The sequence below is a fragment of the Heterodontus francisci genome, chromosome 13 (genome assembly GCF_036365525.1).
Source record: "Heterodontus francisci isolate sHetFra1 chromosome 13, sHetFra1.hap1, whole genome shotgun sequence".
NCBI classification, from domain to species: Eukaryota; Metazoa; Chordata; class Chondrichthyes; order Heterodontiformes; family Heterodontidae; genus Heterodontus; species Heterodontus francisci.
Genome location: NC_090383.1, coordinates 108,780,630 through 108,803,284, shown reverse-complemented (window position 1 = coordinate 108,803,284; position 22,655 = coordinate 108,780,630). Strand labels below are relative to the sequence as shown.

Sequence of the window (22,655 nt, the reverse complement as noted above, 5' to 3'; positions counted from 1 at the left end):
ATAGAATGGTTACAGCAGAGAAGGAGGCTATTCAGCCTGTCATGTCCATGTGGGTCTCTGCAAGAGCAATTCTGTCGCACGCCCCGGCCTTTTCCCTGTAGCTCTGCAAATTTTTTCTCTTCAGGTTCTTACCCAATTCCCTTTCTGAAAGCCCTGATTGTATCTGCCTCCACCACACTCTCACGTAGTGCATTCCAGATTCAAATCACTCACTGCATAAAAAAGGTTTTCCTAATGTTGCTGTTAGTTCTTTTGCCAATCACCTTAAATTGGTGTCCTCTGGTTCTCGACCCTTCTACCAATGGGTGCAGCTTCTCCCTATCTATTCTGTCACGACCCCTCATGATTTTGAACACTTCTATCAAATCTCCTCTCAATCTTGTGACAGTGGTAATGTCACTGAACTAGTAATTCAGAGGCCCAGGTTAATGGCCTGGGGACGCTGGTTCAAATCCCACCTTGGAAGCTGGTAGAATTTCAATTCAATTAATTATTAAAAATCTGGAATTGAAAGCTAGTCTCTGTAATGGTGTCATGAAACAAACAATCGTCATAAAAACCCATCTGGATCACTAATGTCCTTTAAGGAAGGAAATCTGCCGTCCTTACCTGGTCTGGCCTACATATGACTCCAGACCCAAAGCAATGTGTTTGCCTCTTAACTGCCCTCTGAAATTGCCTAGCAAGCCACTCACTAGTCAAGGGCAATTAGGGATGGGCAGCAAATGCTGGCCTTGCAGTGATGCCCACATCCCATGAAAGAATAAAAAATTCTTCTCTTCTCTAAGGAGATGAACTCCATCTGCTCCAATCTATCCATGTAACTGAAGACCCTCATCCCTGGAACCATTCTCGTAAATCTTTTCTGCACCCTTTCTAAAGCCTTCACATCCTTCCTTAAGTGCAGCGCCCAGAATTGGACACAATACTCCATTCGAGGCGGAACCAAAGTTGTGTATAGGTTCATCATAAATTTCTTGCTTTTGTACATGTTGCCTCTATTTATAAAACCCAGAATCCCATATGCCTTTTTAACGACTTTCTTAACCTGCCCTGCCACCTTCGGTGATTTGTACATATATCCCCAGGTCTCTGTTCCTGCACCCCCTTTAGAGTTGTGCCATTTTGTTTTATATTGTCACTTCTCATTCTTCCTACCAAGACATCACTTCACACTTTTCTGCGTTAAATTTCATCTATGTGTCTTCCCATTCCTCCAGCCTGTCTGTGTCCTACTGAAGTCTATCATTATCCTCCTCACAGTTCACAATACTTCTAAGTTTTGTCATCTGCAAATTTTGAAATTGTGCCCTGTACACCCAAGTCTAGGTCATTAATATATATAAAGAAAATATTTTTATTAAGTTTTCTCTGAGTCTTGTGTAAAGAAAATCTCAGCTGCTCAACCTATTCATCATTGGAGCAAAATATAAACCATTCCTTTCTGATTACTGTGCTGAATTCAGACTATCTGAGGTTGATGACCTGAAGAACTACATGTGACATCAAGATCACGGACATTAAGATTACTATGCCAATTCAGTCCCTTAGGTATTCAGCACCACAGTAGACATTGAATATTTGAATAGAGGTTGTACTGGTATGTATATCCTGATCGCAAGCTCAGATCAAAGACTTCGTTGATATAAGACAATCAAATCTATAATCAGCATCTGACTTAAACCTGCTGTCTGTTTTTCCTGAGATATTTCCTGCCACTCATACAGTACTAAGGCATAGATACTCGGCATAATATGGTAAGAATAGAGGAATGAAAAAAGACTATCCAGAGCATTGCAATATCCAGTTCCTATATTATCACAATTAAAATACAAAAAAAAAACTGGTTCATTGGAGGGTGGCATGGTGGCACAGTATGTTAGGGTTGCATGCACTGAAATCATTAAGTGATCATTAGGTTTAGGTTCATATTCAAAGTTTAAGGTGTAGAATAGAGGCTGGGTGCTTTCTGGAGATGGAAAAGAAACAAAAGTGACAGCTCTTAGTGGAATTATGCAATATGCTACAGAGTGGTAGGATGTGAGTTTACACTCGTTTTATATAGCAATTTTCTAATATCAACCTAAGTGGCAAGCAAGTTGCTTCCTAACCGGGAGGGAGCAGAAATCAGAGGGCCAGTTGCCTTAGAATGTTCTTATGCACTTCTTACTGCCTGGTTGTAGAGTGAATAAGTGTGAAGCGATCCACTTTGGTAGAAAAAAACAGAAAGAGTATTTCTTAAATGGTGAGAGATTGGGAAGTGTTGGTCTCCAAAGGGACCTGGGTATCCTTGTTCATGAGTCGCTAAAAGCTAGCATGCAGTTGCAGTAAGCAATTAGGAAGGCAAATGGTATGTTGGCCTTCATTGCAAGGGGAGTTGATACAGAAATAAAAATGTCTTGCGTCCAGTATTGTGTCCAGTTTTAGTCTCCTTATCTAAAGAAGGATATACTTGTCATAAAGGGAGTGCAACAGAGTTTCACCAAACTAATCCCTGGATGTCTTATGAGGAGAGATTGAGAAAACTGGGCCTGTATTCTCTTGAGTTTCGAAGAATGAGAGGTGATCTCATTGAAACTTATAAAACTCTTACAGGGTGTGACAGGGTGGATGTGGATAGGATGTTTCCCCTGGCTGGTGAGTCTAGAACTAGGGGACATAATCTCAGAATAAGGGGTCAGGCCATTTAAGACTGAGATGAGGAGGAATTTCTTCACTCAGACGGTGGTGAATCTTTGGAATTCCCTACCCCAGAGGCTCAATCACTGAGCATGTTCAAGACAGAAATTGATAGATTTCTGGAGACAAATGGCATCAAGGGATATGGAGAAAGCACAGGAAAGTGGCATAGAGGTAGATGATCAGCCATAATCTAATTGAATGGCAGAGCAGGTTCAACAGGCTGAATGGCCTACTCCTGTTCCTACGCAATTGGCAGGTTCCTCAGAGCTGATTTTCTTTGGTTGCTTTCACCCCCAAATCCAAAATAGTAGAGCTTCATAAAGTAGTAAAACAAAAAAAATTACTAAATCACGGATCTCAACATAGCAGCAAGTTACCCACTAAGATCTATAAGTTGGTGGTATGCATCATACTGCCATTTCTATGTCAAATATGCATCCAAAATTTCTTCGCACCAACAAGAAAACGGTAGTATAATATTGGAGTCATGTTGGTAATCTGACTACTGAACAATTTCAAGGATGAATCACAGAATATTTGTGCTTACAATCATGAATTGTACGCCTGAATTTCAATGCCAGTGTGATGCTAGGTATATGGGCTGTACGTCCCAAAGACTGGTAGATCATATCAAATAGCGTCCTTTCTGCCGTTCGCAATGGGCAAGGTATAGACCGTACCCAACCAGCTTGTACTTGCAAAACTTGAAACACAGTGTCCAACATTTGATGTGATTCCACGATTGGACAACATTTGCTGAATAATCCTCAGTGTGCTAAGAATTATGCCAACAACCAATTTAAGATTGTCATTCGGGCTTGCAGTGTGGTGCATTTGCGCATACTGGAAGCTACATATATTAATACACGGGGCTCTATTTGCAGACAGAAAGAACATGTCCACACATTGTGCCTGTTCCAGCTAAACAAAATAAGTGACAGCCATTCGCTGGTTCATTCCTCAGGGCAAAGCCTTGACCAATCAGAGTCAAGCTGCCTGGTTTAAATTTTAGACAAAGCTTGGCAGTTAACTCTCAGTCACCATAAACTGGTGCATTTTCCATGGCAATGCCTCTACCAATCAGTCCACTTGCCAACTAATCAGCACTGTCTTTTACATTGGTATTCTTGCGAATTGTCCTGATGAATGCAAGACGAAAAGCTTCGTCAAAATGTCTCTGTTTTCAGCAATACTCAAATTAATCTTGTGTACCCACAAGAACAAATGACTTATGTTACTTAATTCATTAGTAGAAATAGAATTAACAGGAAGTGGTCAGTTTAGTGGGTACCCAAGTAATTGCAGATTTGCTTGTCATGAGTAAAGGGCAACATTTTTCTTTTGACTATGATTTGGTCTACTGAAAAAATTGTAAGTGATTTATATTGATCCATTCAATCCAGTGCTTCACTTGGGGAAGCCAGTGCTTGTTTCAGGTTTTAAATTAGTTTCTGTCTCTTCAGGATCAAAATGCCAACAACGTGGGCCATGACTGTCTGCTAGTTGATCAGCTGGTAGTAAAACTTCAGTTTGCATATTTTCCATCTTGGTAAGATAAAGTGCCACTGTTATGCTAATGGAGACTGCATTTCAGATAGTACACTCATCTCGGTGTTAAAATTCCCTTTTTCTGATTTTGTCAGGCAGCATGTACCAATTTATTTTGTAGTAATGGAAAAGATGTTGACTGTTCTGTTTGCCACAAAATGTGCCTGCAGACTTCTCCCATTGCAGCACCTAACAGGAAAAAAAAAGTTGTCTGATTGATGCAGTATCTCCAAAAACAGGATTTCATTTCTACATGGTTAATTTCTGCACCTTAAGGAATTGTACCGGCTGCTGACCCAACACAATGAAAGTATACATCAGACAGCATTTGAATGAAAGTGTGTCTGCAGTGATGACAAGACAACAATTAATATTAGAATCAGCACATTGGAGGAACAAACAGAAGATCAAGTAATGCATATGTTAATTCCATATAGTGTTACTATTGTCTATTTTTATCATGTTTTATATATCAATTTTTTGCATGATATTGATGCAAACTAAGAACATCAAAGGGAGTGGGCGAATATATTTGTCTGTCTACTTCAGTGACCTAGAAGTTTAGGAAAAGATAAAACTATTCTGAATTTTTAGAAATACATTTGCCAATACAGGTACTTGTACTTGAACTTATCTTCAAGTATTGTAATTGTTTTATTTCCAGGTAATCACTTACTTCCTTTTCAGAGAGAAGCAGAATAGCTCCCTGTACTATATGCAACAATCTTCTAAGAGCAACACTTCACTGATGAGGTTCAAACTATTGAGAGCAAAGGTTGAGTACAGTAACAGTGCTGTATTTGTAATGCAAGGAGTCAAAGAAAGGGCACCTGTTATTTTTATTCCCATCACCCATTGTCTCAGCTTTCTTTTGAAGAATTGTGTCAAAACTTACTATATAAAACCTTTCCCTTAAAATACATCTAATGTGCTGTTAAGTAAGAAACAGGCTACCTCAGTTAACACAAATTATTTTTACAGTTTTAAACAAATCTCCAATGTGTGCTAAATTTTAAATACTAGCAAATTAATGCAGTTTTTGAAGTAAAAACAGAAAATACTTAGCTGGTCAGGCAGCATCTGTGGAGAGAAAAAGAGAGTTAATGTTTCAGGTCTATGTGACCTTTCATCAGAACTGGCAAAAATTTGAATTGTGCTAGGTTTTCAGCAAGTGAGGGGGGTGGGGTGGGGGGGAGGAAGAAGAACAAAAGGGAAGGTCTGTGATAGGGTCAGGACAGATTAAATGACAGAAGGTTTCATGGTACAAAGCCAAGGGGAGTCATAATGGGACAAGTGAAGAAGTAAAAGATGTGCCTGGATAGGTTAGCAGCCGGCCAAACACAAAGGAAAGGGACAGCTTGAGGAACAGCACCTCATCTTTCGACTGGGCACTTTACAGCCTTAGGGAATCCCAAAGTTTTCGATAGACATACAAGTAGTAAAAGGGTGGTAAAAGGAGGGAGTGGGGCTGATTAGGGACTATAAAGGGGATTTACACATGGAGGCAGAGGGCATTGCTGAGGTATTAAATGAATACTTTGCATCTATCTTTACCAAGGAAGAAGATGCAAGCCAAGCAATGGTGAAAGAGGAGGTAATTCAGACACTAGAAGGGGTTAAAATTGATAAAGAGGACGTATTAGATAGGCTGTTTGTACTTAAAGTGGATAAGGCACCAGGAGCGGATGAGATGCATCCAAGGATACTGAGGGAAGTGAGGGTGGAAATCGCGGAGGCACAGGCCATAATTTTTCAGTCTTCCTTAGATTCGGGGGTAGTGCCAGAGGAGTGGAGAATTGCAAACGTTACACCCTTGTTCAAAAAAGGGTGCAAACATAAGCCCAGCAACTACAGGTCAGTCAATTAAATTTTGGTGGTGGGAAACTTCTAGTAAAAATAATTCAGGACACAATTGTGAGTTAATTAAGGAAAGCCAGCATGGATTTCTTAAGGGAAAATCATGTTTAACTAACTTGCTGGAGTTTTTTGAGGAGGTAACAGAGAGGGTTGATGAGGACAATGCTGTTGATGTGGTGTACATGGACTTTCAAAAGGCATTTGATACAGTGCCACACAACAGACTTGTGAGCAAACTTATAGCTCATGGAATAAAAGGGACAGTCGTAACATGGGTATGAAATTGGCTGAGCGACAGGAAACAAAGAGTATGTTTTTTGATCTGGTGGTAGGTTTGTAGTGGAGTTCCCCAGGGGTCAGTGTTGGGACCCTGGCTTTTCCTGATATATTTTAATGACCGAGATCTTGGTGGATAGGGCACAGTTTCAAAGTTTGCAGATAATACGAAACTTGGAAATATTGTGAACTGTGAGGAGGATAGTGTAGAACTCCAAAAGGACATAGACAAATTGGTGGAATGGGCAGACAGGTGGCAGATGAAATTCAATGCAGAGAAATGTGAAGTGATTCATTTTAGCAGGAAGCACATGGAGAGACAATATATAATAAAGGGTACAATTCTAAAGTGGGTGCAGGAGCCGAGGGACCTGGATGTATATGTGCATAGGTCATTGAAGGTGGCAGGACAGGTTGAGATAGTGGTTAATAAAGTATACAGTATCCTGGGCTTTATTAATAGGGGCATAGAGTACAAGAGCAAGGACGTTATGTTGAACTTGTGCAAGTATTGAATCCAGTTCTGGATGCCGCACTTTAGGAAAGACGTGAGGACATTGGAGAGAGTACAGAAAAGATTCACGAGAATGGTTCCAGGGATGAAGAACTTCAGTTATGAAGATAGATTGGAGAAGAGAAGGCTGAGAGGTGATTTGACAGAGGTATTCAAAATCATGATGGGTCTGGATAGACAGAGAGAAACTGTTCACACTTGTGAAAGGATCAAGAATGAGACGGCACAGTTTGGTAAGAGAAGCAAAAGTGATATGAGGAAAACTGTTGGATCCCATTAGTTACACAAAGAGAGACGAAGTCCGACTGTAGCTTTAAGAAACTTTATTGCAGTACTTCTTGGTTACATCATCAGCAAAGCAAACAACAACAACACCTGGGCTTTTCTCTCCTCTCCTCTCTCCTTCCTGAGCAGGGAAATCAAGCCTTTTCTTATAGTTCTTCATACACATCAGTGACACCCCCTTTATGTTCCCAATTGGTTTACAAACTTTGCAGTTTCTTGGTGTTCATGGCCTGATTGGGGTACTGCCTTGTCACCTTCCCCTCTAGCAGTTTCTCATCCCCCCTATCTCCTTGGACCGTTAGGCTGATTGCTATACAATAGGCTACTATGAAGCAGCTTGCAGCTGTCCTGTTAGTTTTTGCTTGTTAGTCTACTTCTACTGATAAGCTGTCTGTGCAGCCATGAAGCTATGAAGTCAATTCTGATAAGCTGTCTCTGCAGCTCCGAGGTTAGTTAGTAGTACATAATTGATTAATTATTTCACCTTAAATGTCCCCACATTATTCTGTCCCCAGAGTCCCCCCTTTGATTCTTCAAACACTTTTAAGAATCATTCCTTTGATCATTCCTTTGATCCCACCTAGGTGCCTTTAATGGTCTCTACTTGTCTAGAAACAGCCTTCAACACCCGGAGGGGTCACACTCAATACGTTGCCTGCTTGTGCCACAGGAGGGGCCCGCGGGAGCTCTGTAAAGGCATAAGTTTTGCAGGGGCTTCAGTTACTTGTTTACAACAACACTTAATAAGCAAAAACGTCAAATACAGAATTACAATGATCACTAAAAAGAATTTGGTGTTCAATCACGGGTCGCTCGTTTTACGTGAGAGGCGTGTATCCAGGCTTTCTTTCCTTCGACTTTAACAGCTGACTGGGTGGTCAGTAGCACTTGGAAAGGTCCCTGCCACTTGGCGCCCAAAGGTTCTTTGTGTATTTTCTTCACTTAGACCCAGACTCCCGGGACGATGTTGTGCCCTCCTTCTGGTGCTTTACCCCAAGCTGCCGATAGCTGTGATGCGACGGGTTTCTCGGTGTCCCTTTGCGTCCATATGCCGTCGTCACATATCTTCATCCCTGCTTCTATCCAAGTCCATTTTTCCTCTTTGGAACATTCACTCTGCATCACTTGTAGGTTTTGTGTCAGATGGGACGCATTCAGTTTACATATTTGCGTCCGTGCGTCTGGGGGATCACCTTGCGAGGCGGCTTCCTTGGCTGCCTTGTCGGCTAGGGCATTCCCCTTTGCCTCTATGGTGTTGTCTTTCATATGGGCTTTACATTTCAAAATGGATACTTTTTGTTGCAATTGCATCGCCTCCAGTAGGTCTCGGACCTCTTTCCCATTTCGAATAGGTGTACCAGCAGCAGTGAGAAATCCTCTTTTGCGCCACAACTGACCAAAGTCGTGAGCGATTCCAAAAGCATACCGTGAATCTGTGTAAACATTAGCTGTCTTCCCCTCTGCTATTAGACATGCTTCCGACAGGGCTCGCAGTTCGGCTTGTTCGGCCGATGTCCCTGAAGGCAGGCATTCCACTTCCACAACTTCATGTAGGGTTGTAACTGCCCATCCTGCTTTCCGTGTACCGTTGTCAACAAAGGATGAGCCCTCTGTAAAAAGGATTAAATCTGGGTTGAGCAATGCTTCCTGTGCCACTAGGGTTACCTCCTCTGTTTCTTCCATAATCTCCACACAATCATGTTCTTCTTCCTCAATCTCTTCAGGCAACGGGAGCATAGTCGCCGGATATACCGGGCTGTCCCGGACGATGTGGAGATTGGGAGCCTCTAGGACTGTTGTCCATCGGGTCCATCTGGCTGCTGTCACTTGGGATACTCTGTTCATGGATAGCAAAGTGTGGACTGTGTGCGGACACTTAACGGTTAACTTTTGATCTAACACCAGACCTGCAGTAGCCATCACTGCTTGGCATGTAGCTTCCATAGCTGTTCCATAACTGCCCCATCCTAGGGCGACGGTGTCCAGTCTTTTCGAATAGTATCCAATAGGTCTCTGTTTGTCCCCGTGCTCCTGTGTCAGTATGGCAGTCATATATCCCTCTTTTTCGTGTACGAACAGGGTAAACGGTTTCCCGTTGTCGGGGATTCCCTGGCGCTCAGCACAAAGCCCTCGTTAAGTTTTCGAAAGCTTCTTCTTGTTCTTTGGTTAGGTTAACTGATTCTTTAGAGGCCTGCTTTCCCTTCAAGAGATCGGTTAATGGTTGAGCCAGCTGTGTGTAGGAGTCGATCCAGTTTCTGTTGAAGTTACACAAACCCAAAAAGGACCTAAGCTCCTGGATAGTGGTGGGCAGTTTGGCAGCTCGATTGGCGGCGGTCCTATCCTGGGTGAGTTCCCTTTTTCCTTTCGAAATCTTTTGTCCCAGGTACACGACCTCTCCTTCTGCTATCTGTGCTTTGTCAATACTATCCTCTGATGAAGGTGGTCATGCTGTTCTTCTGTCTCAGAGGCTAACAGAATGTCGTCCACGTACTGAATGACCGTGGAGTACATGGAAGGTAACTCCCTCAAATGGTTTTGCAGGGCCATAATGAAATACCGTGGGGCTGTTGTGGAAACCCTGCGGCAGGCGAGTCCAGGTGTACTGTTGTTGTTGTTGTACAGTAAAGGCGAACCACAGTTGAACTTCGGGTGCCAGTGACACCAACCAAAATCCGTTGGCCATATCGATAACAGAGAACCATTCGTGTTCCGGCTTCAGGGCATTAAATACCGTAGAGGGGTCAGCTACCAGAGGGGCCTTTTGATCAATACACTGGTTAGCCTTTCTATAGTCGACAGTAAGCCGCCAGGTCCCGTTTGGCTTCCATACTGGCCACACAGGGTTGTTTGAGGTACTGTGTGTTTTAACCAGCACGCCTCGCTCCTCTAGCTGTCTAATTACGGGTAGGATTCCTGCAATAGATGTTGGACTAATGGCGTATTGTTTAGTACAGGGTGGAGCGGATCCCGTAAACGTTGCTGGTTCCTTCTGAAGTAGCCCACAATCGTTCTTATCCTGGGCCCATATTGGGTGCTCCCTCAGCTGCTCTTTCTTCAAACTTCTGATAGACCAAGTTACCTGGCCACCTTCGAAATGCAACGAGGAGTTCAGCTGAGTGAGAACGTCCATACCGAGGAGTGCTTGGTCCACCGGACCTACCCAGACCGGTGTTATCAATTCGTGCGGACCAACACCGATGCGAACGGACTGGGTCCTCTTAATTACCAACCCATTGCCCCCAGCAGCATAAGCTCTTTTAGTCTTACCGTCCATCGGTAGGGAGTTTCCGTATTGTTGAGGTAGACACGTTAATTCGGCTCCGGTGTCCAATAAGAAGTCAATGTCTTGGTCGCCCACCCTCGCAGTTACATACAATCCATCTTTTCTATTTTCTACTAGCGCTAGGAGAGGCGCCAAAAAGGCGAGGGAGGGCTCCTCTAGTTTTTTGTCCCATCGAGTAAGGAGGACATCTCCTTCTGTTGCTGGGGCGTCAACCGTTTGAACTTCTCAAAGAGGTCGTTGGCATCAGGGGAGGGAGCTGGTTTGGGTGCCGGGTTGTGTCCTTGGCGTCCTCTGCCTCGTCCTCTCGCTCTACACGCCTTAGCCCAATGGCCTTACTTCCCGCAGTAGTAACAGGGGCTGGGTTGCCTAACTTTCTGTTTGTCAGGCTTTTTCAGTACTGGATCCGTCTGCATGGTTCGAAGCTTGACTCCCATATCCCTGTCCAGCTGAGCGCATCTGTCAATTCACTCTGAGTATTTCACTCTTATTGTGTTCCACTCCGGTAGGGTGGCCTTCAGTATTTTAGACAGTTCTGGCTTTAGTCCATCAACAAAAGTGGTTTTTAAGGGTCCAAAACTGGTGTCGTCCAGCTCCTCTGGAGTAGGGTGTACTATCCCTGAGTAATCCACCCAGGTGGACCTAAACCTCTCTTCATACTCCCGCACTTCCTCCGAGTTCTTCTGCTGACAGGCTGCAACTTTGCCCCAGTCCGTTTTTGCAGGACAAAACTTTCGTAACCACTTGTTAATCGCAGTCCATCCGGCGTCTAGTAGCTGACCATCTTCACCCAAAGCAATTTGGACCTCTCTCCTTAGCTTTCAGCTCGCTCGTCCGGGCACCATTACCGTCAGAATCTGTACCCCGTCCCATGGATGGAAATCGTAAATTCCCTTCAATTGTTCCAGCTGCTCCCACGTTTTCCCTTTCTTCGGGTCGGGCAATCTTGTGGACCACTTGTCGATTTTCTCGGGGGAAGCCGGGACGTGTCTCCAGTACGTGTTGTGCTCGGCCGTGGTGACCTCGCTACCGTTCACAGTCTTCTTTTCCATCTTGACCTTAACGCGTTTCTGTTTAAGGGGAGCTAGTCGCGAAAACGGTAACCCATCATCATTGTCACTTTCTTCACTGGAAGACTCGGCTAGACCTGCTTCACGCAGTTGCATCTTCCGTTGTTCCGTTTGTAACGACTTCAAACTCGGATACCAGTTAATTGGAGGTGGTCGGCGAGGTTCGCACAGCTGTCCCGGTTCCTTCGGTTGGGTCGTCTGCTGGTCTTGTAGTTGTTTTTTAAGCTCTTTAATTTCAATCTGTTGCCTTTCCTTTACAGATTGTTTTTCAGCCTCTAGCTTTTCCTGTGCAAGCTTTTCAATTTTCAGTTGTTCGCAGACCGCCTTCACTTGATCCTGTGCACTCGTTAGGTCGCGATCACATTGGGCTTGTCGCATAATCTCATTGCGCTGCCAAATCTGGCCCATTATGGCGAGGGACCACTGGGTCCGTTCTTTATCCTTTAAACGGGTTGTTTTTCCCCAGACTCTCTTTATATCTTCTAGGAACCACTGTCCTGTGGAGGTGCCATATTTTTGCCCAATTTTGGTGTACGCTTTAGCCAGATTAAACTGTTGCTCTACATATTCTTTCAACTGCCGAAGTATTTCATCTTCGGGAACGTCAGGTGGGGCCCGCCCACCTTTGACGGTAGTTGGTAACTGTCGGTTGCCTTCGTCTGTCATTTTATCCATTCAGATAGGGAAGTAGGTCTCGAGCCGTCAGGCTTTTCGGCCAAATAGGTATTTCGTCAAATACCGCCAAGTTAGACGTCTATAAAGGGGGTCTCGAGCCACACAAGAAAGGGTATTTCCGTCAAATACCGCCAAGGTCGGGATCGCGTGGCAGGGAACCGAAATTTAGACAACGACCAAGGACTTTTAACATAAAGAGGAGTCCTTACCTCTGGGGCGCCGATATTGGTCCGATGTCTGTGGCTTCGGTCTTAATCCTCCAGCGATCCTGCTGACTACACCAAGTTGTTGGATCCCATTAGTTACACAAAGAGAGACGAAGTCCGACTGTAGCTTTAAGAAACTTTATTGCAGTACTTCTTGGTTACATCATCAGCAAAGCAAACAACAACAACACCTGGGCTCTTCTCTCCTCTCTCTCCTTCCTGAGCAGGGAAATCAAGCCTTTTCTTATAGTTCTTCATACACATCAGTGACACCCCCTTTATGTTCCCAATTGGTTTACAAACTTTGCAGTTTCTTGGTGTCATGGCCTGATTGGGGTACTGCCTTGTCACCTTCCCCTCTAGCAGTTTCTCATCCCCCCTATCTCCTTGGACCGTTAGGCTGATTGCTATACAATAGGCTACTATGAAGCAGCTTGCAGCTGTCCTGTTAGTTTTTGCTTGTTAGTCTACTTCTACTGATAAGCTGTCTGTGCAGCCCTGAAGCTATGAAGTCAATTCTGATAAGCTGTCTCTGCAGTTCCGAGGTTAGTTTGTTGGTAGTACATAATTAATTAATTATTTCACCTTAAATGTCCCCATATTATTCTGTCCCCACAAAAACCTTTTTCACGCAGCGAGTGGTTAAGGTTTGGAATGCGCTGCCTGAGAGTGTGGTGGAGGCAGGATCAATTGAAGCATTCAAAAGGGAATTAGACAGTTATATGAAAAGGAAGAATGTGCAGGGTTACGGGGAGAAGGCGGGGGAATGGAGCTGAGCGAATTGCTCTTTCAGAAAGCTGGTGCGGACACGGTGGGTCGATTGGCCTCCTTCGGCACAATAACAATTCTACGATTCTGGGACTCGACATTGAGTTCAATAATTTTAGATCATAACCTTTGCCCCCATTTTTTTCTATTTTCGTGGAGTTTTTTTTGCTGGCTCGTTCCCTTCCCTCCCCCCGCCCCCCCCCCCCCCCCCCACCTTTTCTTTCTTAATCCTTTTCTACGTGTTTGGGCCGTTGCAATCCTGCCATTTGCACCTCATCCAGAATCATCATCACCATTTGACATTTAATCTGTCCCGGCCTCCACCCTATCGCAGACCTTCCCTTTTGTTATTCTCTCCACCGCCCCCACCCCCCCACCCTTCGCTTGCTCAAAATCTATTTCATTTTCACTAGCCAGTTCTGATGAAAGGTCACATGGACTTGAAACATTAACTGTTTTTCTCTGCACAGATTCTGCCTGACCTGCTGAGCATTTCCAACATTTTCTGTTTTTGTTTCAGATTTGTAGCATTTTCTGTTTTTATTTGTTTTCCAGCTTCCACAGTATTTTGCTTTTGTATTAACAGATTTTGAAATTGCTTAAATAAAGATGGATATAAAATGATTTAATTTTATAGTTTTTTTTACCTCTTGTTACAGTCATTCGAAGCTTGAAAGTCTGTTTCTGTATATATAATTATGCACTTTTTATCTTTTTTATTAGCTGTAAGAACAAACTCATATGTTATATTGTGCCTTAGCAAATTGAATGTATATTGGATGTAATGAGAATTTTCAATTCATGAAAACATATTGGTTCTAAGTATTTCTGATATGATTCAGGAAATATATTCTAGTTCTAATTGTTATTGAATTGTTAGAATGTATAACTAAAACTAGCAGTCGTATTGGCTAAGTGGTGCAGCTTGCTGGAATAATTTTTAATATGCCCTATGGGATATGTAACCATAAAGGGAACAGATTGCTAAACAATTCAGTTTCAAAAAGTGCTTAAAAAGCTACAAGGTATGAAGATTGTGAATTAATGTAAGCTTACTAATATCTATTGTAAAGTAAATGTCTGAAAGAGTTCTATTTTTGTTTGCTCATAGATGATGAGGATGGTATGGACTGCATGGACAATGAAAGGCGGCCACATTTCCCCCAGTTTTCATACTCTGCCAGTGGAAGAGAATAGGATATAATGATTTTTTGGGGGTTTATTTTGCTGCTCAGCTGTCTTCATGGTGTATCACTGGAAATCATTCCTGAACAATATGAGTTTGAGCTATACTTGATTTCAGAGGCAGGACATCTTCAGGAATCATTTCGAGTTGAATGTTTTTTGCATGAATCTAAATGTCAGTCTGAAGATTCAAGCTGTTACCTCCTACTATTTTGACACAATGTCCTGCAAAGAGTATTTTTAAACATATGAAGTCCTAATAGGATGTATTGTACATGATGCAGCATTTATGCATTTCAGCCTATAAATTGAACAGAGTTTTAATAGGGGCTGAAGAAGGCATTTGTCAACATTTCACAATGATGACAAAAAAATGAAATTTAAGCACCTGATGCGACTTGTGTACCTTTTGTTATATTCATTTTTGCTTTTCATAGCAAGCATTTGTTTGTGATGTATGGCAAGTATGCAAGGTTTTTGTTAGACATATCACTGACGAAATGAGCTGGTGTCATTAACAGCTGGCTGAAATTGGGTATTTTTGAGCAGTTGCCAGGACTCAATCCCTGTCAATGTTAATGTTAGTACCAACCCATGTATCTGAAGGCTCAACTTTAAGCAGCCCAGCAGACTTGTTATAGACTTATCAAGTGCAATCGCCGATTTTTTTTTTTACAACTTTGGATACTCCGCACCTCTGCCTGTATATGTTTTATGATGGCTGAAGAATGTAGTCAGGCATTGTTCAGATGTTGAGATTTATGATTTTCACCAAATTTATGTGGGTAGAGAATTTGTCCAACCCAGCCTTGGTTGGTAAACAGTAATGTTTGCCTGTAAACGTGTGGACTAGCTATTTTTTTCTGGTGTTAATTTTGAATGTACACATGCTAAACAGATGTAGTATTTATTTTTAGTAGTAATGATTGTTTGTTTGTGTCAGATAAGTTCCACCATCAGTGAACAGTTATTACTGGACGTTTATAGATGATGGTGGTTGACCATCTTTACAGTGCTAGTCTTTTTTGTACAAGGTTTTTCAAACTGTCAATCCATAAGGTTTGTACTTTGCTTAGTTTACTGGCTTTCATATATTTACTCTGAAAAGTCTAGATCTTCAAAGATTCAGTTTGAAATTACCTTTCCTGACTGAGTATGCCCTCTTGTACTGCAGCCATCTTTGAGCAAACAGGCCTTTCCTGTTTGTTTGTGAAGATTCCATAGCTTTGCTTTAACACTAACCCATTGGTTGTCACATTCCTGTGGCATTTTGAATCTAAATGCTTTTATAACTATAACACATGTATTCACCTTATTCGCAGCTTCACAAGGTTTACCACTCCTTGTTGAGGCAATGCATTGCTACTACAGTATACTGGCAAGGTGACAAGGTGGGGTCCTCTACTAACTGCAGGGTCTATATATTACACCTCAATGTACACACTTTGCTGCTACTATTTGTACTGTCTAAATAGAACTTCCTGTCTGCTACTAGTAGTGTATTACAGATGAGCATGAAAAGATGTAAAGTATTTATTTTAAATTCTTAAATTGGTCATTAATTTTGCCTCTCTGTAGCCTAGGATTTGTGAACGTTCTTGACCTTGCTAGTTCTATCATTAAATCCATAAAGATCTAGTCATATGGTTAAGGATTGTAAGCAGAAGGGACTAAGAACCTTAGTGAACTGTATTACTGTTGGTAAAATTTAACTGTTTATTTCCTTAAGTATATGACCCACAAGGATGTGAAAAACTACAACAAATGTTTTTGTACACTGTACATCCTTAGTATTTTTACACATAAATGTATATGATAGGGATGCACATTATTTTCCTTCGTACAGACTGCTTAAATAAAGCACTACGTCAATCCACTCGGGTTGTGTAGTCTTACTACTTTACTAATTTTGATTATTTAACTTGTGTCTATCTATTTGGCAGTAGTGTATGAAATGTGACTCTGACCAGTGGGAAAAGCTTTTCAAAGTCATGGACTGAACACTGATCTATTAAATACTATAACATTTCTAGGGCTGCTAATTTTCAGATATTTAAACCAAAGTTTATTTTTATGATTCCAAGTTCAACTTTTAGAAATGTAAGTTTTTTATAAATTGCTTATTTTAAATATTGCAAATTAGATTTGCATTTTCTCTGTTTTAGCAGTTTGTCAAGAAAAAACAGATGCTATTCACTTTATTCAGCTATACTTGTAGCTTTTACTATATTAAATCTCTAAATCAAGCATTTAACTGTTGTAATTATCTAGGTTAATGCAATAGCATTTTAGGTCATAACCATGTAATTTCTTCAGTTCATTAAAATATTCAATGAATGTCATTGCAGTGTTAGCACTGGAGTGTCTTTGTAAATAGCTGAATGAGGTTGGGGTGACAGCTATTCATATATTCCAATCAGACATAAAAGCAGAAAATGTTTCTATGTAAATGTTCACATACTTGGTGTTTTACTAGCTGTGCAGACCTGTAGGTTTTTTTTTACCATGTGGAGGTCTGTTTGACTTATTGAAGTTTTCCCTATTTCTTTGGATTTTGAAAATCTCAATTGTACTGAAGATCTGAACATTAATCATGTCTTTTGTAAAGATATTGTAGATGCTAATCTTGCAAATACTGCTTTCAGTTCTGATGTATTTGAAGTTCCTTAATTTTTGTCACATAACATTTTCCACAATTCCCCCCCCCCCTTTCCTGAAGGCATTGACTCTTCCTTATCTTTCTGTGGGTGCCAGCTGGCTTTTCTTCAGATGTGAACTTATACAGTGAATTTTGCAGACTAAAATGTTGATTTTATGATTTAGAAGTGGGAATACCCTGACGCCACTTTTTTCTTTCCTCCCTGACCCATGGTACTAAAGTTGATGGTAGCATCCTAGCTCTTCTCGCTGAAAACAGCTAGTTCAGTACAAACCAGGAATTGTACCTGGTGCGCTTTGTTCTATTGACTTAGTGTAGGTCTAGTTGGTGCCAAATTCACTAAGCCATCTTTCCTGGTATAATTGATATTTTGTTAAACAGGAGCTCTGCATAATTGAGTATACACTGTTCCCCCTCCTCATACTCACTGCTTCAACCATTAAATGTGTAATGAAAATTATATTTCTCCCTTATTTGTTCTATTTCCATGCACCAATTACTCTGCAAGGGAGAGGGAGAAGCCATTTTGGAAAATTGTCTCCTTAAGAACTTTGTGCCATTGCATTACCATTAGCAATATGTTCTCTTCCTGCCCATCCCTGTGCTGTATACAAGGCTGTTTTAAACTGCATCCATCGTTTCTTTTTCTCCAGTCACTGATAGCCATCTTGATCTAGTATCCATACACAATAGAAGTTTAAGCGTAGCCATTTATCATTTATTTTGCTGTAATTTAGCAATATTTGTGTAATAACTTTACAAAAGGTTTTCATTCAAACATTAGAGTTTAGTTTTTTGTGGTAATTGACACTACTGTACCAATGCCAATACTTACTACACTTTTGTACTGACCCACCAAGGCCTTGATTTAATTCAGTTAAATTATCTTGGGTCATTCTGTTGAAGATGGCAGAACCAGTTTAAAAATTCACAGATGATCATGAATTCTTTTTAGGACCAGTCCCAATATACCTGTTTATACTGTTTCCAGTGCCAGATAACTTTTGCAAATATAAACTCCTTAAGCAAACTCAGCAAAATGAGGCTCATCTTTACCAGAGGTTATCCAAGCTGCATTCCTCCAGGCACAGAGACGGGTATTGGGTCATGGTAGGCACAGCACGAGCTCAGGTAGGGAATCGTGTGAAAAGGGACTATTCCTTTTGAATTTGATTGCTTTATTATTTGCCTTTCCTCTGGTATCATCTGCAGAGTTGTTCAATATGTCTTGATAAACTGTCATTAATCTATATATTAAAATCTTACATCTGCAAAAACTTCCTTTGTAAACTTGCCACTATAAATTTCTATGTCCACGTTTATAATGGAAATTGCCTGTGTAATCCTATGCTGTAACTACACGCACCTGCCAGTGGTGGCACTAGCTCCTCAGTTTTGTGTCTGCCAGCTCCACAGCCACCTTTGTAGATAATCTCCTATACTCCAGCCAATGTTGTACTTCTCAGCTTCCTGAAGAGCTGTAACATTTGCTTCCTGCATTACAAAAATGATTACACTTAAGGACTACATTGGCTGTGAAGCATTTTATGATGTGCTGAGGTTGTGAAAGGCTGTATATAAATGCAAGTTATTTTCCTTAAATAGGTATCAAATAAAAATGCATTGAATTAAGGAGATGTATGACTTTAAAATGGGGACCTAATTATTTCTCTAACTGCCTTACCTAGACAACATGTGGCGTTGACTCGTGTGCAATGCCACAGAACGTTGACTGTGAAAAGAGAAGTAGAGTTAACGTTTCGGGTCAGTGACCCTTCTTCGGAACAGCTATATACCCCACTGTTTTCAAAGCAGTTAATTGTACCATAACTCTTGTTACTGGGTTTCAACTTCAAATATGCATTATGTTGGGGGGTGGGGGGTGGAAGGAAAAAGGATGCAGAGAAGGGAGAAAAAAGGACGTTATGATTTCTGCCTGGGTGGTGGGGAGCTTGCAAATATTTATCTTATTTCTGCCAAATCAAATAACATGCTTAAGTAAAAGCAAAATACTGCGGATGCTGGAAATCTGAAATAAAAACAAAGTGCTGGAAATACTCAGTAGGTCTGGCAGCATCTGTGGAGAGAGAAACAGATTTAACATTTCAAGTTTGTGACCCTTCATCAGAATTCAAATTCTGAGTTCTGATGAAAGGTCACAGACCTGAAACGTTAACCCAGTTTCTCTCTCCACAGATGCTGCCAGACCTACTGAATATTTCCAGCACTTTCTATTTTTAAATAACCTGCTTACATTGACATTTTTAAAATCTGAATCAACAACAGCAATTTTCCTTTATACAGTTCCTTTAACATAGTAAAACCTCCCAGGGCACTGCGCAGGAGTGGTATTAGATGAAACTGATTCAGATATAAAGGTGATATTAGGACTGGAGACCGCATGATTGGTTTTAAGCAGATTTAAAATGAGACAAACCTTTGGACGGGGAATTCGAGTTTAGGGGTTAGACAATTGAAGGCACAGCCACCAATGTTGGCATGATGGCAGTGGGGAATACACAAGAGACCAAAGTTGGAGGAATGCAGAGTTCTTTCAAGGTGCAGGGCTGGAGGAGGTTACAAAGATAAAGCCATGGAGGAATTTGCAACCAAAGATGAACATTTGAAACTAAAGATGAGAATTTTAAAAATCAATCTTGCCAGAGTGGGAAACATTTTGGTCAGTGAACATAGGGGTGATGGATGAACGGGACTTGATGCAGTCAGCAGAGTTTTTTATGTGATCAAATGTATGGAGGGTGGAAGATGGGAGGCCAGCTAGGAAAGCAGTGGATTAGTCACGTCTGAAGGTAATCAAAGCACGGATGAGGTTTACAGCAGCAGATGGGCGATAATGGATATAGGCAATCTTTGTGATGAAGCAGATATGGGGTCAAATAGGATGCCGAGGAGGTGAACCATCTGATTCAGCTTGAACCAATGGCCAGAGAGAGGGATGGAATCAAGTGACCATGGAACAAAGTTTGTCAAGAGGTGCAAAGACAATGGCTTCATTCTTCCCAATGTTTAATGATGGAAATGTCAGCTGCTCCAGGACTGGATGTTGGACTAGCAGTCTGACAACGCAAAGGTAGTGGTGGTGAGATAGAGCTGGGTATCGTCAGCATACATATCTTTCTTTGATGTCAAGGGGCAGCATATGGATGAGAAATGGGAGGATACTTGGAGGACTCCAGAGGTAATGATGTGTGGATGAGTCACAGACCCTCTTTTTCTTCCATGCTGCTTTGTAATGTATTAAGTAGGGGCCTCTAGTGGCAGCAGAAGAATAATTCATTAGCTTTTATCTCCATTCAGGTAGATGGTGTCCACAATGTCATTGCACAATAAAAAGAAATATTAGCTTGAATTATTCCAGACTGAAATTATGGTGTAAACTAATGAGATTCACTCTTAGTTAATTTTGTCAATAATATATAAACAAATTTTTCTGCAGCACTTGTGGAAGAGCCTGTCACTCTAGAATTGTCCTTTATAGCCACTCCAGGCGCTTACCCATTGTCTCTCGAGATAAGGAGGCCAAAGAAAGAAAGATATTATTGCAGTAAATTGCAAAAATAGGATTATACTAGAAGGTTGTGGGCTTTAAAACTAAACGGAAATTAGCAGTCCTTTCTGATTTTCAAGACTGCCAGCAACATCACGTGCTGTTCCACTTCTCGAGCTCATTGTCTTGAATTGAGATTCCGAGAACCAGTAGTATTTTACCTGAAACATTATGCAGTATATGTGCATTTTTAATCACTTGAATCTATTTATAATTTTAATCATTGATTAGAATTATAAGAGAAGCAAAGACTAGAGGAAATATTTTTAAGTAACATGTCTTAGGAACTACCATGGATGATTCCACTTGAAGGAAAGGTTAAGATAATCTACCTTTAGTAGTGTGTATCTAAACAATCTTCTACTTTAAACACACATAATGACATTTTTAAGAGTAATTTTATGACCCATGGAAAAAAATTCTGCCATTTAACCAGATTTTAAACTTTCCTTCAGTCGTGTACATTTAGCAGCTATTTCAGCTTTTTAATTCCATTCTATTTGCAAAATACATATTCACTCAATCCTCTACCAAGGTTTGTAAACAGGAGCTAGAATATTAACCCTAATGTTTTAAAGGATTTTAAACATTTTAGCCATAAAGATTTCACTAAATGTAAGAGATTCAAAAGTTAAATTAGTCTCTCTTAACAAGTCAGTTCTCAGTTATGATACTTTAAATCATTACTGCATAGAAACAGGTCTTTGGCCCTTTAGGCCGGTGGTAAGTTTTTTTCCACAAGCCACCTAGGCTCATCTTACTCTTTTACTTGCTCCTCCTACATTGTAATCATGATTTTTTTTAAACAGCTATATAATTCCCTTGGACTTTGTTTCAAGATTGGTTTGTGGCAAAGAGCTGCACATTCTAACCATCCTCTGTGTAAAGAGATTTTTCCCAACCTCTGCTTGATTCATTTGTTGTGGTCATCTTGCTAACAAGTGACAACAATGCATCATTAGTTACCTTACAACATTTTATAATCCTGGAAGAAATCTATCAGGTAATTCCCCTAACCTTCTCCATTCTTGTTAAAATAAAAAGCTGCAACTTCTCAAGTCTCTTCTCATAACCTGACCCTTCATCTCTGGTTTTAAAACCCACTGTACCTTTGCCGTTGCTGTTATCTACTTCCTATAATGCACCTGAAACAGTACTCCAATTCAAGCGGGTCATGGGCTTGTAAAAGTGGAAATCTGAAACACACCTGCCCTTTTCTACTTTCCTCCTCAATGTCCAAGGGCCCAAACACTACTTCTAGGTAAAAGTGATTTATTTGTACGCTTTTCAATTTAGTGTACTGTAGTTGCTGCTCACGAAGCAGTCTCTTCTAGATTGGATGGCTGCCTTACGGAACACCTCCATTCACTCACCACATCTTTACTGCCCAAGAAGCTTCATTTCAGCCCTACACTTCTGCCCTTCAAATATCCATCTAGCCACATTCCCCTAATTCCAATACTTTTGAAAATCCAAAAGAAACCATCTCCACTACATTTCTTTCATCCACTTGTTATTTTTTCAAATAATTCTGTACAGTTTGTCAAGCATGTCTTTTAGATTCTTTTGCTTTTGTAGTTTCATCCTGCATTATTCAAGTAGTTTACCAAAGCTAAGTAGCCCTAAAATGTTGCAGGTGATCCTGGTCTCCTCCTTTGAAGATGGGTGTCACATTTGTCACTCTTCAGTTAATCTGGCATAATTTTCTTACTTCAGAATTTTGAAAAAATTTGTAGTCTGAGCCAAAAGTTGATTGTGCAAGGAAAAATTAGGTAATAAAAATGCTACTTACTATAATTTCTGCATGCAACTGAGATTACAACAATGGAACGAGTTTCATTATTTTTACAGAAGTGGAGCTTTCATACATACCCAGATACAGTAAAATAATTTGGGAAATGTCCATGCAAAATAGGGGAACTGGAATAACAAACATTTTTAATAATGCCTGCTAATGTGCTCTTCAAGACGTATTCCCACTCGAAAGGCAAAATGATAAGTGCTAATCTAGATCAGAGTACAACATTTTACATCAGGTTACACAAAAGAATGAGGCTACTTATTCACACATTTCTAGGGCTT

At 41.0% G+C, this 22,655-nt stretch overlaps 1 protein-coding gene across 7 annotated transcripts in view; it reads left to right on the top strand.

Moving 5' to 3' along the window:
- akt3a (v-akt murine thymoma viral oncogene homolog 3a) overlaps positions 1-16,249 on the top strand; it is a 538,604-nt gene extending 522,355 nt beyond the window's left edge. For 6 of the 7 annotated variants that reach the window (XM_068045398.1, XM_068045396.1, XM_068045394.1 and 3 more), the window contains one exon: positions 14,273-16,249. In XM_068045398.1, coding sequence (XP_067901499.1) covers positions 14,273-14,358 — 86 coding nt within the window. In that variant the 3' untranslated portion in view covers positions 14,359-16,249. Of the gene's footprint in view, positions 1-4,506; positions 4,642-14,272 lie in introns of all 7 variants that reach the window. The other variant, XR_010976283.1, reaches the window with a different exon arrangement.
- The last annotated feature ends 6,406 nt before the right edge of the window (positions 16,250-22,655 follow it).